The sequence below is a fragment of the Penicillium verhagenii genome, assembly GCF_028828195.1.
Source record: "Penicillium verhagenii strain IBT 33310 chromosome Unknown utg000007l_segment0_segment0, whole genome shotgun sequence".
Taxonomy (NCBI): Eukaryota; Fungi; Ascomycota; class Eurotiomycetes; order Eurotiales; family Aspergillaceae; genus Penicillium; species Penicillium verhagenii.
The window spans coordinates 3,043,303-3,061,175 of NW_026643171.1; the positions used below are offsets into that span (position 1 = coordinate 3,043,303).

At 50.3% G+C, this 17,873-nt stretch overlaps 6 protein-coding genes across 6 annotated transcripts; 4 read left to right on the forward strand and 2 right to left on the reverse strand.

Moving 5' to 3' along the window:
• Window positions 1–661: 661 nt before the first annotated feature.
• Window positions 662–5,373, forward strand: N7466_007796 (FG-nucleoporin NUP159; the record flags this gene model as incomplete). The annotated part of the gene is made up of 3 exons (XM_057167185.1): window positions 662–733; window positions 796–1,477; window positions 1,532–5,373. The coding sequence occupies 3 exons, from the start codon at window positions 662–664 to the stop codon at window positions 5,371–5,373; spliced, it is 4,596 nt and encodes a 1,531-aa protein (XP_057020226.1).
• A 406-nt stretch (window positions 5,374–5,779) lies between these two features.
• Window positions 5,780–6,595, forward strand: N7466_007797 (uncharacterized protein; the record flags this gene model as incomplete). The annotated part of the gene is made up of 2 exons (XM_057167186.1): window positions 5,780–5,966; window positions 6,087–6,595. The coding sequence occupies 2 exons, from the start codon at window positions 5,780–5,782 to the stop codon at window positions 6,593–6,595; spliced, it is 696 nt and encodes a 231-aa protein (XP_057020227.1).
• Window positions 6,596–7,017: 422 nt separating this feature from the next.
• N7466_007798 (telomere maintenance protein PBP2) lies at window positions 7,018–8,552 on the reverse strand (the record flags this gene model as incomplete). The annotated part of the gene is made up of 3 exons (XM_057167187.1): window positions 7,018–7,040; window positions 7,100–7,982; window positions 8,043–8,552. The coding sequence occupies 3 exons, from the start codon at window positions 8,550–8,552 to the stop codon at window positions 7,018–7,020; spliced, it is 1,416 nt and encodes a 471-aa protein (XP_057020228.1).
• Window positions 8,553–9,297: 745 nt separating this feature from the next.
• N7466_007799 (uncharacterized protein) lies at window positions 9,298–10,400 on the forward strand (the record flags this gene model as incomplete). The annotated part of the gene is made up of 2 exons (XM_057167188.1): window positions 9,298–9,483; window positions 9,546–10,400. 2 exons carry the CDS (start codon window positions 9,298–9,300, stop codon window positions 10,398–10,400), a joined length of 1,041 nt encoding a protein of 346 aa, XP_057020229.1.
• A 254-nt stretch (window positions 10,401–10,654) lies between these two features.
• Window positions 10,655–15,266, reverse strand: N7466_007800 (uncharacterized protein; the record flags this gene model as incomplete). The annotated part of the gene is made up of 4 exons (XM_057167189.1): window positions 10,655–11,211; window positions 11,257–11,335; window positions 11,388–14,881; window positions 14,948–15,266. 4 exons carry the CDS (start codon window positions 15,264–15,266, stop codon window positions 10,655–10,657), a joined length of 4,449 nt encoding a protein of 1,482 aa, XP_057020230.1.
• Window positions 15,267–15,692: 426 nt separating this feature from the next.
• On the forward strand, window positions 15,693–17,848 carry N7466_007801 (putative Kelch repeats protein; the record flags this gene model as incomplete). The annotated part of the gene is made up of 3 exons (XM_057167190.1): window positions 15,693–16,137; window positions 16,207–16,352; window positions 16,409–17,848. The coding sequence occupies 3 exons, from the start codon at window positions 15,693–15,695 to the stop codon at window positions 17,846–17,848; spliced, it is 2,031 nt and encodes a 676-aa protein (XP_057020231.1).
• Between the last annotated feature and the right edge of the window lie 25 nt (window positions 17,849–17,873).

Sequence of the window (17,873 nt, forward strand, 5' to 3'; positions counted from 1 at the left end):
GAGGCAGAGGAGGGATGGTTGAGGTGACGATTGATGGGAGCAAGCTGAGGAAGCTGGGAGACTGAAGTGACGAAGCTCCCGCAGCCTAGTTCCCAGTGGATGGAAGGCGGTCAGTTACCCAAACTTCATAGCCAACTCGTTATACAAACACCAACTAAGGTATAAAGAGAGAGATATTTGAAAGGCGGCAAACGAACTCCTATTTTTGTTTCTTACAAGAACCTCCAAAGCTATTGATTTGATTCATCCTCACTCCCCAGACTTCAAAATCAAGTTATCTGATATCTTTTCATCGCAATCCACTTGAGCTGCTCAAGCTTCCCGTTGATGCCTGACCCGCAAGGCAACAGATACTGAGCGCGTGTTTTTGCCTTCAACATTTTCGGGCCTTCGACACCTTTCCCGTTGAGACCTTGGCTACCTCACTCTTCCTCCCTTCGCGGACCTACCAGGATCCTCACTTACATCTCTTCTTCTGGGGAGATATCGCGTCACGATTTTTGCGCGTACTCTGCAGCTTTTTAACCGGAGTCCGCAAGCACTCCCCCGACGCTCTTTCTCATCTACTCCGCCGAGCTCACCATCGCTCAATGCTTCGAGGACCAATTCACCCTTGAGCGACTCTCCTCGTACCGTCTCTGCGGATCATAATCGACTCAAAATGGCTTTTAACTTGGTGCAATCTCACTCGGGAGCCGAGCTAGGGCCGGAACTATCCGATGTCTTTACAGATGTATGTCTTCCAACTAAGCTTTGATGAATCCGTGATGGGGTGTGAACTAACAATACTTTCAGGAAGTCGGCTTCAGAGGCCTCTCCGGCGATGCAAATATACGTTTCTTACCTACCCCTTGGCCCGAAGATGCTCTTCCATCCCCAACCTCTTCTCTCCTAGCTGTCGCCCAAAGCAAAGGAATTGTTGTTGGTGCCGGCCCAGACGCGCTTGTGATCGCAAGTACCGAATATGTCAGGAAATCTATCGAGGCACCGGCAGGAGAGGACATGGATAAAACAAAACCTTTCCAACCACAAATCACTATTCCTCTTCCTGCGCGACCTACGCACGTTGCATTTACTGCGAACGATGATGCTCTTATTCTAGCAACGGAAAACGGCTCCCAATTATCCGTTTTCCAAACATCCGATATCATGCAAGGGAATGCGCAACCAGCCATATCAATTCCTACAAATGGCGCATCCATTCGGGCACTTGCGCCCAACCCAGACCCCAACTCGACTTTTGTTGCTCTTGTCACTGCCAATGGCGAGCTACTGGTCGCGGACTTGAAAGCTGGAAATCTCGTTTCGGGTGCCAATGGCCCAATTCTTAGAAACGGGGTTAGCAGCGTGGCATGGAGCAATAAGGGAAAACAGCTTGTGGCTGGATTGGTAGACGGAACAGCGGATCAGATGACTGCTGACGGGACAAAGAAGGATACAGTTCCTCGTCCAGCGGACCTTGAAAATGATTGCCATGGTAAGCTTCACATGTGCATTCTTTGGTGAACCACACCCGCTAACGATGCAATAGTTTCTTCTGTTTCATGGCTCGAGAACGACATATTTTTCATGGTATACACCCCAAATGCACCGGACGACGGCAATGGACAAAACCCAGCATCTTTCTACTACATAATCACGAGACGAAAACAGGCACCTTTCCTTATTCAGAAGCTGCCTGAAATATGCTCCACAATGGGGTTCGCGATGAAGCGCTCGCCGGCCTTTAACTTCACTGTGCGACTGCGAGACTATAAGCCTGGCTTGAAGGACGTACTGATCGTTTCATCGACTGCGTCCACTGACGTTGGACTTATCACCCGGTCTGAACAGCCCCTAGGAAGCGACGACGCCTCGAGGGCCCTAGTGGGTCAATTCGCGACCACTGAGGTGAATGATGATGCCAAGAGAGCATCAGTCCCATTGAAGGATTCCGTTGATGAGACTTCTGTAATTGGTCTAGCTGCAGACTTAACTTGCGCCGATACTGTCGTTGCACCCATTCCGGGAGAGGATATCTCAGAAAGTTCAACGCCTCTGCCTGGTCTTCTTCTTCTCAACAATGACGGTATCCTCTCATACTGGTGGTTTGTTTATTCTGATGCCATTCGTCAGAAATTGCCATATCCTGGTCTAGTTTCGGTTTCCCAATCATCTCTCGCAGGCTCTCAAATCCAGCCCCCTGCTGCCACTCCTGCACCCGCCTTGACGCAACAGCAACCTGCTTTTGGACAGTCTTCCTTCGGGTCCCCATCAGCTATGGGCTCATCTGCCTTTGGCAAACCATCTGGTGGTGCTTCTTTTAGCAGCCCATCTCCTATGGGCTCATCTACTATGGGGGCAACTGCATTCGGAAAGCCAGCATTTGGGAGCCCTTCTCAAATGAGTGGTGGATCGACCCCGGCTTTCGGTAAGCCTTCGTTCGGAACTCCTTCTCAACCTGGTGTTGGTTTTGGCACTACGAGCACACCGGGCCAGGCGCAATTTGGCAAGTCTGGATTCGCCGCTGCAAGTCCCGCAGCGAGTCCTTTCGGACAGCCCAATAACACAGGAAAGTCACTTCTCGGAACTGGATCTGGCTCCACAGGCGGCGGGTTCGGTGCGTTCTCTGGTGGGGGAGGAGGTGGATTCGGTGGCCTTGCAGCATCTAGTACCACTGAATCGCCGTTTGGTAAGCCTACGGGGCAGAGCACCTTTGCTGCTGCGCCGGGATCTTCGCCGTTTGGAGCTAAACCACAATCAGGGACAGCATTCCCTCCCCCTTCCAACGAGGTTAAGAATCCATTTGGCGGCGGTGGAGCCGCTGGCTTCAAACTCGGTTCCTCCTTTAAACCAGATGGAACAGCTTCTACTGATATTCCCAAGTCTGATATCAAATCTTCAGGGGCGTTCTCTTTTGGTGGTGCTTTCGATGAAATGGTTTCAACGTCTGACAGAACAAGCCCAAAGACAGAGTCTATGGATGACGTAGAAGACTCTACTGCTGAGGCTGCACCGCCAGTGAATACCGAACCAGTTTCAATGTTCGGTAAGCCGACTCCTGCAACTAGTACTTCTTTGTTTGGAAAGCCGACTACCAGCACCACATCACCTTTCGGAAAGCCAGCACCTACCACTACTTCGCCATTCGGAAAGCCAATAACCACAACCGGCACATCATTATTCGGCAAGCAACCACCTGCAAGTGAGCCCACGCCTCAACCTTCAAGCCCATTCGAGAAGCCACAGCCAAGCCTTTCCATGTTTGGGAAAAATACGACCGCTCAGGGAACTTCTCAGTTCTCGTCCCAACCTCAGATCACAAGCCCTTTGTCGGCGCTTTCTGACAAAACTGCTACACCAAAACGAGAGCAGTCTGGCTCTACGCCCACTTTCTCGTCATTCGATACACCGCTTCCCCCCGACCCTACCAGTAGGGATAGTTACGCTCCTGGTGATACATCGGCGTCCTCAAATGTATCTAAGAGCTCTGTTGAGGATGCGCCGCTCCCTCCAGATTTCCTGTCTCAGAAGAAATCTTCTAAGGCCGAGGAAGCACCACTTCCACCGGATTTCCTATCTCAGAAGAAGTCTTCTATCAAGGCCGAGGAAGCGCCGCTTCCACCGGATTTCTTCCAATCAAAGCCTAAATCTGCAGTCTTGGAGGATAATGTGCCTGTTCCCGAATCAGATGTGGATTCGGAGGAAGATGCAGATGAAGACGAGGAAGAAGACGGGGGCGAAGATGAGGAGGAGGAAGAGGAGGAGGAAGAGGAGGAGGAAGAGGACGATGATCAATCCGACTTCAGCGATAGTGGCGAGGAGATTACGCACGATGAGACGAAAATGCCAACCCCAAAGCACTCGGCCCAGAGCTCCTTTGGAGGTTTTTCTGACAAGAGCTCTCCTGGGGGCTTCTTTGGAGGAAATTTCATGAAGGGTGTTCCAAAGCAAGGCCATGCTGCAAGCACCTTGTTTGGTGAAATTTCCAAGCAACCCCATCTTCCACCCCCCGGACGCGCAGCACAAAGTGCGCGCGAGCCATATCGGTCGCCAAGCCCCACCCGTACCAAGCCGCAGAAGAGCACTTTGTTCAAAACCCGAACAGAGAAGCCAGCTGGAAGCACACTACATGCTCGTAAGACTTCCTTGACACAGGTCGCCGAACGGCGCGGTGATCGTTTAAGAAAAGTCAGTGATACTGCTCAAGAAGAACAGACCCGTGCTCGCCAGGCTGCGCAACAACGCCAAGAAGAAGAAGAAGCTCTGTCCCTTTCTGAAGATGATGAGGACGAGAGACTTCGTGCGGACCTTGCTCGCCCAGTTGAACCTGTTTCTACACTTGACCCATTCTTACCTCACCAGAACTACATGGGCGAGACGGCCAAGCCAGGTATTCCGGGGATGGTTGAACGACTCTACCGCGATATCAACTCCATGGTCGATACTCTGGGTATCAATTCGCGTTCAATGGAGGCATATCTCCTATATCAGCAAGGCTCTCAGGCTTCAGGCGTCAACAAGTTAGTTGACATCCTCCAAAGTGAGCAGCCCGCCGATGTCCTCGATGAAAAGCTGTTTTTGCGAGATATCAGCAAACTTGAGGAGGTCGTCGGTGATCTTGCTCGCTCTCTTGATGCGCAACGTGTGCAGGGGGTGGAGGAGAAACTCAATCAATGTCGCGACTTGCTGACCAAAGATATTGTGACTCTTCGCGGCCAATGTGCTAGTATTCGCAAGACCTTAGATGCGCACACAGACACCGGTGCCATTCTCGCAGCACCTCTTTCTGCGGAACATGCCGCTCTGCAGCATGATCTCCGGACTACTTTTACAAACGTGCAAAGTAAGATGGCAGAACTGGAGCAAGGCGTCTCCTTATTGCGAGCTAAGATTGCCGACGTCCCTCGTACCGATGGCGATTCACGGCAGTTGAAGCGACCAACAGTGGAGGCTGTTACCAAAACCATCGCTACTATGATGAGTATGGCTGAGAACAAGAGCAGTGATATCGATGTTCTAGAAGCTCAGATGCGGAAGCTCGGTATTGACATGACAAGCACTGGCCCCAGCAGCCGTGAAGGATCACCGTACACCACCCCCCGTAAGAATGTCGGTCGTTTCCCAACCACCCCTGGCTCTCGTGGCTCTGTCGACAACAGCGCCTATCACACACCTGATTCCGCTTCTCGCGGCGTTAGCTTCCGGGCTAGCATCAATGGCTCTGCCAGACAGAGCCGCCTTCGCAGTGTTGAGACCTTCGCGCCCGCGGTTGCACAGGAGGAGAATGCTCGCTGGAGAGTCAAGACGCAACGGCGTCAACAGCTTGTTGGCAACCTGAAGGCGGCCATCGAAAAGAAAGAGATCCATGTTCGGAGTGTTGATGAATTCTAGGAAGGATACTGATGTTCCTTTATGCACGTGGAGAGGAATGTGGATTTGATCATTTTTTGCTCTTTTTTTTTAACCTTTTTTTTTTAACCTGTTTAAGCGTGGTCTATCGGTAAGGAAGCCAAACGAGAAGATTCATCAAGCCATTGCTTTCATGGAGTGTACATAGTAGTGCTTTAGGCTCTTTCTTTTCCAATGTTTTGCAGTCTTCGATATGTTTACCGGCATGATGTTTAATGAAGACCGGAACCCTGACATCATATTGCGGTGACATCACGTGTAGTTCAACGCTACCAACGTGAAATTAGTTACATCTACATTTGTGCATGTCATTCAAGTTCAAGATACAAGAAGCATTCAAAGCTTGTCAGTTCTCCTTCTATATTCCATTGATCGCTGCAGGTCCACCATGACTCAGACAACCAGCGAGTTCATCTTCTTCAAGGTGAAGCCTTCCGTCCGGCTCGAAGATCCGGACAGCGAGGAAGGCGAGGGCTTATTGTCTATATTCCGCAACACCCAACATGAGAGTGGGCACCAAAGTTCCGCATGGGGTCATTCGGTGGACGATGACAGCTCGATTGTGTGGGCAGTTAGTGAGTGAGCCAGAATCATCATACCAGAAGTAAATATCATCGATATTACTGTATCGGAACCTATCTCTAAGACTCTATATGCGAGTGAACATACCTAGAAGGACCTAACCAAATCAACAGATTGGACCGACGCCCGAGGATCCGCAAGCACAGACAACCTCACACCATACCTAGACCCGGCTGCTCAGCCTCCAACAGCAATCTACGCGACCCTCAGCCCACCTCTCTGCAGCGCCGCCGCCCTAAGCGACAACCCCGTAACCGAGCTGTGCGTGTTATCATTCGCAAATTCACTCTCTATTCCAGAGATGAAGCAGCTCAACAAGGATTTAATAAATTTCCGGGCAGCACATGTTGAGCGACTACCGGAGGAGTCGAGGCCAAATTCATGGTCCATGGGGCATGTAGATCGACCGAGTATGGTGCAACATGCGAAGAGTCCAAACGGACAAGCGGTGCTTCATCTCTTAGTTGTTGGGTGGGATTCGGTTGATGCGCATAAGAAGGCCAGAGAAACAGAGCAATTTGTCTCCAGCGTCTCGCCCATTCGTGAGAAGACTTTGGGGGCTATTCCTGGGTTGGAAGTGAAGCATGTTAGTTTTCATCAGATAAAGAAAAGGGTGACTTGACGGGTCGATTTGCTGGATTTTGGGTGGAAAGGAGAACGTGGATTAGGTAAATCAAAGTGCTGCCTTAGGGAATGAAGGTGATTATTTCTTTGGCTGCTTCTTTTCCTTGACGATGCAATGTGTCCGGGATGCAATTGGAAGGGAGTGAGATTGGTAATGGCAAAAGGAAGCTGAGGGCTACGGGAATTGAGGGGAGGGCAACGGGGACAATTTTGTGGGATTGGTTATTAAGAGGCAAGGTTTCAATCACACGCCTCAAATAAGATACAGCCAGAAAGAAAGGGGGTGGTAAGACGTTAACACCCGTGTTAGTTTGACAATCAAGAGAGAAAAATAAGAAAAAAAGAGATAAGAAACTGGATCTTCGTGAACCACCGTGGAATTTTTCAAGGTTCCAAGGTAGAAAAGGAGAAAGTTCGCACTTAGACACGGTGCTTCTCGCTTTCTGTGTCGATTGTTAGATAAAAATGTATCTTGAATGAGGCGGTCAATAGTGAAACTAACCAAGTCGGGAATAGAGCATATACAGAGCCATTTGGTTGCACTCTTGGGTACCAGTAATGGTCACCAGTCGCTCGTTGCTGCTCTCTTGCGGCTCGTTGATCTTGATCACACTGCCGCTGAGATGGCGTATTTCGTTAATCTTAGCTCCACCCTTTCCAATTATAGCACCAACCATATCGTTGGGAATGAAGATCTGCTGTGTCAGTGGCTGACCGGGCATGGCACCGCCCACCGGAGCTGGTGCAGGTGGGCCTCCGCGACCAGGAGTCGGCTGCGGGCCGCCCACGTAGGGGGTTGGCTGAACGGGGGGACCACTAGCGTAAGGAGCAGGCGCAGCACCATAAGGCATGGCAGGTTGACCAACAGGGGCAGGGGTACCCTGGCCGTGTTGGAGATAAGGAACACCGTAGGCACCTGCCTGGGGACGGTTGGGGTGGGGGTTGTGGCGCTTGAACGTGTCAGGGTGGCCGTACTGGCCGCCGGCGGGCTGTGGAACATAGGGGGCAACCTGAATGCCACCCGGAACAGCGCCAGCGGGACCGCCGCTGCGGGTAGCGTATGCTGAAGCAGCAGGGCCGTTGAATCGCTCGGTGAGTTGCTCCACGAGTGTGACGGCAACATAGTAGGTCGCAATGTGCACGGCGTCGGCAACACCCAGGATAACTAAGGAGCGCTCGGTCGACAACGGCAAGCAAGCATCCGAAGCGTTCAGTCGAGCACCAGATGCCTCCTGGATCTCGCGGATACGGCTACCACCTTTGCCAATAATAGAGCCAATGAGAATGTGCGGAATTAGCAAGCGCAGCGGGTACGTCTTGGACTGGGCAGTGGAAGGGGCTTCGAGGGGTTCATTGTTCAGAGTCCGAATGATCAGGCCAAATGCCTAGAATAGTTAGCTTCAAGGAGTTTTTTTTAAGTAAGAATGGATGGAAGCAAAACCTACCTTGGCCACCGCGTCCTGGAGGCCGCTAACAGTCAAGATCCGCTCAACGGCACCCCGAGAATAATCGCTGACAGTGCACTTGGCCCCGGACAGACGGCGAATCTGGGAAACGTTCTCACCTCCCTTTCCAATCACTGTGGCTGCCTCCTGGCTAGAGATAACCGCGCGGATGTGGATCCAGCCCGACTCGTCCTGTGGCGTGTGCTGGTCAGACTGGGAGCCAGCCCGTTCACCGTGGGATGCAGTCGACTGAATAGGCTGGGTTTCGGAGTGATCCTTGCCATTGGGCGCATCGGGGACGACTGTGTCACCTTGGGTATCCTTGGACTCCTCAACAGTCGGGATCTGTGTGCTCGTAACGTCCGTCTCGGCCTCGGCATCGGCGTCACTGCGCACTACTTTGTCTAGGGCGGGTCGCTTGGCCTCGGGTTGGTCATTGGGAGCCGACGGGGAGGAAGGGTCCTCGAGAGGGCGCTTGGTCGATTGCAGATTGGAAGGTGAAGCCGACATGATGCTTGAAGTACAATGGTCTGTACTTGTCTTCACTTACGTGAAAGAAGTCGAGTAGTAGGAATGAGATCTGTTTTCTTCTTTTTATGGATCGTTTATTTACACCAGAGGTTCTCACGGAATACGTGCTGGTGCTGGTGCTGGCGATCAGGGGAGGGGATCGGGCTGAAGTGAAGAAAGAGAATGTGGTGTGTAGAGTCGACGAGAAAGTGCAGATCAATGGTGATATGGTGGGGTCTTCCAAAAGGCAATGGAAGCTTCTTCTTTTCTTTTTGAAATTCCGTCCAATGAAAAGGGGAGTTGTCGGGGTTGAGGGGAAGATTCGAGGGGATGGAAAGCGGAAAGGGAGTAGGGAGGTGTGTGGTTGCCGTGAAATGCGACGGGGGGGTGTGTGTGCAAGAGTATGGCGTAACTAGGAAAAAACCAAGCAGGAACAAGCTGTGCCACTCCAAACAAGTGTCGCCTCACAAGAAATAAGACACGGAAATGAAAAAAGGGAAGCAGAGAAGCTCGGGGGGAGTGGGACGAGAAGGGGTAAGAGGGTAGAAAGATGGAGAGACGAAGCGGAGCGGATGAGCTTACTCGTTACTTGTCACTCGGGCTAAACCCAAACCAGTTACGTCACGTGGTATATCAACGCGACGCGGCTGTTTTGTACTTTCAGGTTTACCGTTTGACCCTGTGGTTGTCACTTGGTGATTGTCAAGAATTAGGTGGTTTTGACGTCTGTTTCATAAAGTCGGCCATGGAAGTCTCCGAAGAGAAAGTGCAAAAAGTGCAGAAATTCGCTGCAAATCGTGCCGCCGCCGAAAAAGAGTCTGTTGGCCAACCGCTTAGTGCCACAGCCCTGCATGCCTATGCGCGACGGTTGGATGGTACCTTGCGAGAACTTCAAGATCAAGTCCGTCGCCAGGAAGACGAGCTCAAGAAGGTACTAATGATACAATATATGTACTCCTGACATTCAAGTCTATAGCTAACATATCTTCCCAGCTTCGGGAGATTCGTTCTTCTGGTCTATCATATGATGATATTGACCCTCGCGCACGTCTCTCTGATGCACGACGGGCAAAACGAGCGTATGACTCACTACTTCAGAACAAGGAAGAGCTCCCAGTTCCAGAGTCTGTTCTTCCTTCACTGATAGCAATCGAAGAGACCTCCCGACTCGTTAAAGAGCACAAGGTCTCGGTCTCGGCTACAGCTGAGAAGCTATCTGCAGATCGTGAGCAGCTCCGTGTGGAAGAGGCCAATCTACGAGATTCTCGCCTGATTGCAAGTGGACTTCGAGAACGACTCCAACAGATCCGCAGAGCCAATGCTCGAAAGCAAGAACAGACACCTTCACAAGTAGCACAGGAAGTGCTAAACCAGCAGAAAAAGAAGAATAAAGCACTTGAACGGGATTCCGAGCACCTTCAGAACTCATTGAACAGATTTATTGATGAAACCCTGGCGCCAATGCTTGCTGCAGAGGACCTTGGTGGGCCGACGGTGGGGGATGCCCTAGAGGTATCTGATGCAACACTGAACGCAGGGTACACGGCCCATGGAAAACCAAAGAAACAGAAGGAGGCGACAGAGGTTGATGATCGTGGTCAGCAGCGAATGGATAAATTTGTTCGGCGCAAAGATGATGGTTCAGGTTCGACAAATAAACGGGAGGCCGCTACAAGCGAAGTTCATGAGCTTCTAGATTCTCTGCTGGAAGCTGGTACATCTTATGTGACTTTACAAAGGGACTCGGCTATTTCACGTTTCCTTGTGAGGGCTAAAGTGGCGCAATTCCATCCGCGCGATGCCCGCCGCCTGCGTTTTATTGACTTTGGTCGCTCGGTAGCTGAATGAATAGTCAGGGAAATAGAAACATGGAGTTGTTAATTATGAGAACAAAAGGTGGTATTATGTCTACTTAAATCCTGATCTAGGGTAGGCCTAGAAAATAAATTGAGCATGTCTCATATCTCGTGTCCCATGACATGGACTCATGGGCCAAGAAGTACTCTGCTCTAAACAACAATGACTTCGAGGTGGAAACAACGCCTATAGATGATCCATGCACATAACGCCAAATCATTATCAACTGCGCAGAAAAGACTAGTTTAAAGAGGCATCATTCCAATCGTGGATTTCGGGGTCTTGGATTTCGTAGAGGTTTTCCGAGGGGCGGCAGAGGATCTGCTTGGGGCACGAGAGGCTCCCGTGGTAGGCTTGGATCTGGAACCCTTGGCTTTCCAGTTACCTGCAGAGCCGCCGCTTTTACGGCGAGGCTTTTTCGTGTACGGACGTTTGCGGCCTTTGGAGCCAGAATCTTCTTGTCCTCCAAAGTCGTCACCAGGGTCAAAGCCTGGAGATGGTGGAGCGGGGAAATACCGGCTAGTGATATCTTCAGCCGGCCCTTCCGTGGGTTGGTCGAGATCAAAGGTAGACGCTTGGTCTGCAAAAAGATCGTCACCGTCACTGTATTCATCACTACTGCTGAGGTTGATGACATTGTGGTGGTTAGGATCGGGGACAACGCCATTAGCTTCTTGCGTCAGTTCATGGTAACGTCGTTTTGCATTATCGATCAGCCTTAAAATCTGGCGACCATATCGTTTGACCTTGTCTTCGTCAATGCCGGGAATAGCAGCAAGCTCCGAGGGATCTAGCACGGGAACTAAAATTAATATCATGTCAAATTCTGGCTTAATTCGAAGCTTACCCTTGGGAAATGAGATGGCCATATCACGCAGGATGTGATCCGGGAATGGCTGGGCACGAAGGCCTTTCTCGACAACGACCTGTCAATTTTTTATTAGTATCTTTCTCATGAGAAGGGAGAATGATTCATACATCTTGGAGATACCTCTTGGCAGTAACCTCGAAATCCTCTACCACCGCACGATGGAGAAGATCAAGCCGATCCATCTTCTGATCAGTAGTGATGGGTGGGCCCAATTCACGTACTGTTTGTCGTGGGTTGTTTCCAGGTACTCGGACTGGCTCAAACCCATCACTCTCCTCGCCTTCTGAAAAGTCGAGGCGGACTCCGCGTTGCTGGGAGCGAGCTTCTCGACGATCATTCAGAGATTGGATAGGCGACGAAACCATTGTAGACTGGGGATAGTGTTGGCTGGCAGCCTTTGCTTTGGTTACTGGTCGCCTTGATGGTGCTTTGCCATTTGGAGAGACGCGCACTTGCAGCTTCATTCGGCGTTGGCCACTTTCGAATTCGGCAGCACGGCGGCCAAGTTTGAGATATTGAACCGCAAAATCTTTACCATTGATGACATTTTCTTCCGCCAGAGCATCTTCGCCCAATAAACGGTAGAACAGTCGTTCTGCCTCCCCCCTGTCAAGAGCAGACCCTTTTCCATATCCTGGGTGTTGTCGATGTGTAGATGACTTGGCTTTTTTCAAATCGCCACGAAGAATATCCACACAATAGAGTACAGTGACCTTCCCCTCCGATTCACGGGTCAAGCTCCTCACAATCTTGATGGCCCATGAAGCATATTCAGAGAAGTCATGCTCTTCAAAGACAAGATCGGACTTGCAATTGTCACACGTATTCCCACAGTCCTCTCGACGAAATCTTTCATTGAAGTAAGCCAGCACTTGAACACGTCTACAGTCACTGCGATTCTCGCAGAACTGGACAACGTTCCGAAGCATATGCTTTTGTCGAGCCTTTTGTTCAAAACTTCCTTCGCCTTGGTCAATCATTCGCTTAAGCAAAGTGGTATCTTTGTAGCCGTAATAAAGGTAACATCCAGAACGTTTCCCATCTCGACCAGCGCGGCCAGTCTCCTGGTAGTACCCTTCGAGGCTCTTGGGAATACTGTGATGAATCACAAAACGCACATCGGGTTTATCAATTCCCATTCCAAAGGCAATGGTAGCAACTATGACGTGAACTCTTCCCATTTGCCACTGGCTCTGCACTTCAGCTTTCTCCTTCGGAGCCAGGTGGGCATGATAGTGTCGAGCTTTGATTTTGTGCTTCGTGGTGAGGGCTTCTGCCACACTTTGGCATGTCTTGCGCGAAAGGCAATAAATGATACCACACTGGTTTCTGTATGAGCCGGTGATTGTCTCGGCAATGCTGGCCAAGAGTTCATCATTCTTTTTCTTTGGTCGCACTTCGTAGGTCAAGTTAGGACGATTGAAACTTTGTAGGAAAACCTCACATCCGCTCATTTTCAGATTATGCATGACATCTACCTTCACGTTTTCTGTGGCAGTAGCGGTCAAGGCCATGATTGGTACGCTAGGAAATTTGGCACGAATTTCACCTAGTTCCTTGTAGTCCGGGCGAAAATCGTGTCCCCATTGACTAACGCAGTGTGCTTCATCGATGACTAAACGCGCCAGTCTGTTTTGAGAATGAAGTTTTTCAAGAGCTTTAACCATTGTCAGGTTCTTGCTGAGCATCTCGGGTGTGATGTACAACAAATCCATCCCTTCTCCGCCATGGTTTGCCAATGTAGCAATAATCTGTGAACGCTCAGCCGCAGCTGTTTCGCCATTGATTAGGAGAGCGTTAATTTTCAGCTTTTGCAAATGATAAACCTGGTCTTGCATCAAGCTCAGTAGCGGAGAAACGACAATTGTCACGCCCCTTGTACGACCGCTCGAGACGATAGAGGGAAGCTGATAGCACAGCGACTTTCCTCCGCCAGTTGGCATCAGAATGAACGTATCTTTCCCAGCAAGGGTTGCGTCAATGGCTTCAAGCTGGTTTGGGCGGAAACCGCGAAGGTGGAACTTATCCTTGAGAACAGTTCTCACCTCATGAGACCAAGGATTATTGTTCCAAAAGTTGCTACGGTTGGGTGACTTCTTTGGCGGGGGCACTCGAGAGGTATTTCCAGAGGTCTCGGCAAAGACTGGCCGGTCCTGAATGCGATCGTCATTGAATGAAATTGCAGGGGCCTTGTTCAAGGTCCCAGCAACTTCCAATATCTCATCATCGCTATCGTCCCAATCGAAATCATCCAGATCCATGGCTGGCGAGCCCATATTTCGAGAAACATGACTTTTCTCGTTAGCGTAGGTGGCAGTGCTTTGCCCAGGCCGAGAATTGAAACTATCATTGCTCATTTTAGAGCTTGGGAAGGAGCTTTGGTGTTTCCTGGGTGAGGAGGACTCCCTTGTAAACCCAAAGTCTTCAAATCGGTTTTTGGAAGTATAGGGGTCCGAATGGTAGTCACTCAACGATGGAGTAGCGCGATCCATTCCTATGTCCTGGGCTAAATCATGTAGATTGGCCTGGGGAAGGAGCTCGCGGATTTTTTGCTCGATTTGCTCCAGCTCAGATTCGACAGCTCGGCTTCTGGATAGCTCCTCTGGCATTGATGTGGGGTCAAGACCCTGCGATATCACTTTCATGAGGTTCTGCTTTAACTCCTCTTTTCGAGAAAGGCAGGTATTGTAAGCCGCATGCTGAGGTCGCAAAGCCTCAATCGCTTGGATTCGTGAGACAAGGCATTTGTTCTCTGCGATTAGATCTGGAGCTGGTTGACCTTCCATTGCCTGCTGGTATACAACCTCGGAATTTTTCTGCAGTGTCTGCCTGAGCTGCTGAATGGAATGGCCGATGGAACTTGCTGAAAGAGCCACAAACTTCATGACCGCCTCGTCTTTGGGTTGAGAGCTGGGAATTTTGAGCCCGGGGGATGGCTGTGAGCCCTTTGAGGGTTTGGAAATTTTCGTCTGTTCATTCCGAGTCTCCGTCTGAAATTTCTCTGTCAACGTCCGACTTGGCGAGCGCGTAAGGAGTGATTTATCGGACTGGTTTTTCTTCTCATTCTCCGCGGGACTAATTTGAGGCAGCTTGGGATAGAGCACTGGATCGGTATCCAAGATCATAGCATCCGCATCTGCTTCCCACTGGTCAAACGGATCTTCCTCATCGGAATCGGCAATGACATCCTTCCGGTGAACCTTTTTCGGAGATGGAGAGTCGGTCTTGAGCGGTTTAGCACTATTGGAAGGCTTCGCCCGGTTTGGTCTTGAAGACTGTTCGGATGGAGGTCCTTTTGGGATGTTTCGTATTTTGTTCGTATGTTTTGAGGGCGATAGAAGATCCGATGTATATTCATCGCTCTTACGCTTCTTTCCACGCTTCTCTCCAATTTGTTCGCGAACTGGAGCATCTCCAGCCCATAGTCTGCGTGGTTCTCCCAAATCAGTGGCAGGGGCGGAAGTAAACCGTAATGGGTCTCCCGTGAGATCAATGGCTTCTATGTTATCAAAATACGATGCTTCTAGCTTTTGCTCTGATCGAAGCGGGGTCGATTTGAGTCGAGATGTATAAGAGGATCGCGGTGGTCCAGGACGGCAGTCTGTTTTTTTGACACTGCGTGTCAGAAGATTTATGTTTATTCCATCATGACTATACTCGGACCTACCTGGAACCAAGGCATGCGCCTTCTTTGATGTTGAAGGTGGCTCGTCTTTCCATGTCTCTGGGCGACTGAATAACCGAGGTTTTCGTGCTGATAACGAGATTTGCGATTTTGCCATGTCCTCGTTTATCACATCGTCGGCGTTCTCCGCGTCCTCAATGATCGCATCTAAGAAGTCGCTTTCGTCGGAGGGTGGAAGTTGTTGGGAAGCACGTTCGCGTTGTACGGGAGGTAGAGGGGTGTCAATAGACAACGATGGATGTAAGGACGAGCCCTGGTTCAGCAGCCATTTGAGATGTACAGCAAGATTGTTTTTCGTCATGGGCGTGGTAATCTCATGGCGTTATGGTGGGTTTTCATCGTCTTTTCGACTGAACAGTTGATCGTCGCGAAACATTTCGGGGGACGCGTTTTGCACGTGAGCGGTCAGCGATCTGGTGCAACTTTAGCCCTTTACAGTCACTATCACATCAAGTCTCAAAGCCTCTACTTAAATACAATCTGTCAATCTATTGAATTGGCTATATTTGCATTTCCACTACTCAAACAGATCAAAGGCGTTTCACGCAGTTTATTTCCCTGTAAAATGCTTAATTTTCGTCCAAGTATTGTGTGCTGCTACATAGTGGTCGGCCCACCTATCTAAAGAGACCTGGCAGATATGAATGTGGGGAAAACCTTTTTTTTTCTATGCCCCGCCAGGACTTGTAAGCCTTCAAACCCCCGGTATAAATCCCAGATTTCGGATATGGGCAAGAAGGACAAAAAGTCCGCCGAGCATAAGGCTCGAGTGGCGGCTAAGCAGTCTAAGAAAACCGCCAAAAATGAAAAAAAGTCCAAAACCAAGGGCAAGGATGCGGATAGTGACGCCGAGGATGCCGATCTGGATGCCATCCTCGCTCAGTACGCAGAAGAACAAGCCAGGTTTTTGAAGGTTACAGAGATTGTCTCAGAGCCTCCTGCACCACGCTCATCGCCCACTGTCCTTGCCTCGCCGTCCAATCGAAACGAATTGTTGCTCTTTGGCGGCGAGTACTTTGATGGAACACACGCAACATTCTTCAATAACCTCTTCGTATATCTGATCGACCGAGGTGAATGGAGAGAGGTGACTAGTCCCAATAGTCCTTTGCCTCGAAGTGGACATGCATGGTGTCGTGGAGGTAACAGCGGAGGAGTATATTTGTTTGGAGGTAAGACGGTCAATTGATTCGAAACTATTTCCTTCCCCCGTATCATTAATAGCTAACCCATTCCTCCAGGTGAATTTTCATCGCCCAAGCAGGGAACTTTCTATCACTACAATGACTTTTGGCATTTGGACACCGCGACTAGGGAGTGGACCCGCCTTGAGACCAAGGGTAAAGGTCCCCCGGCTCGAAGCGGTCATCGAATGACTTACTACAAGGTACAGTAAAGATGAACTACTTCCATGTGAAAACAAGGCTAAAAAAATAACTATAGAACTACATCATCTTGTTCGGTGGATTCCAAGACACTTCCCAGCAGACCAAGTACTTGCAGGACTTGTGGATCTACGATTGCCAGAAATATACCTGGTTTAGCCCAGCATTGACAACGGCATCGCAAAAACCCGACCCCCGGTCTTCATTCTCATTGCTTCCCCATGAAACCGGAGCCGTGATCTATGGTGGTTACTCTCGAGTGAAGGCCACCAGTGGTGGCGGCGCGGGCGGCAAGCCAGTCAAGGGCGGCGCTCAAAAAATGGTTCTACGGCCCATGGTTCATCAAGATACATGGTTCCTCAGAATTACACCACCGGCATCTGATGCTCCAGCTGCTGCTGTTCCAATAATCCGCTGGGAGCGGAGAAAGAAGCCCGCCAATACACCAAACCCGGCTCGTGCAGGAACAACGATGGCGTACCACAAGGGTCGCGGTATCATGTTTGGTGGAGTTCATGATGTTGAGCTAAGTGAAGAAGGCATTGACAGCGAGTTCTTTGATTTGTTGTTTGCATGGAACACGGATCGAAATCGATTCTTCCCGCTAAGTCTACGACGACCGCGCGCGGCTGGCAAGAAGCAGGCGAACCAGGGTGTCAAAACACGAAACAGAGGTAAGGCCGATGAAGAAGAGCTTCTGGCAAATCTCAAAGCACTGGAGGCAAGGGGTGGGATTCGAGATGATGATGACGACGATGAGCTTATGCAATTGAGCACGCCTGTGGAGGAGCCTGTTGAGCCTTCTAAACCCGCAATTGTCCGCTTCGAGATGCCTCATAGACGCTTCAACGCACAACTTGCGGTACAAGATGACACTCTTTTCATCTATGGTGGAACTTTTGAAAAGGGCGATCGGGAGTTCACGTTCGATGATATGTACTCTATTGACCTCGTCAAGTTGGATGGTGTCAAGGAATGCTTCTACCGGGAGCCCATGAACTGGAACCTCATGGACAACGATGAGGACAGTGATGAAGATATGGACGACGAGGAAGACGACGAGGATGAGGATATGGACGACGAAGAAGGTGATTCTATGTCTCTTGATACCTCATCGCCTGCTACAACAGAAGTCACTGTGCCGTCGGTCACTCAGGATATGGAACAGCTCGAGGTTGAGGAACAAGAAACCGACGTCCAGCCTGATGATAGCCGTCCATTGCCTCGGCCTTTCGAGAGTCTCCGCGAATTCTTCAGTCGTACTTCAGAGGAATGGCAGAGGCTGCTCATCGAGTCCATGAGGCTGAAAGGCCAGGGCGATGAGAAGAGTATTAAGGAGTTGCGAAAGGCGGCATTCGAGACTGCAGAAGAGAAATGGTGGGATAGCCGAGAAGAGATCATGGCTCTAGAGGATGAACAGGAAGCAGCCGGGATCGGAGAGGTGGTTAGCATGGCTGATCGGACTGACAATGTGGGAGGAGCTGGTCGTCGTCGTTGATAAGCCTATAACAAAAGTATTAGAA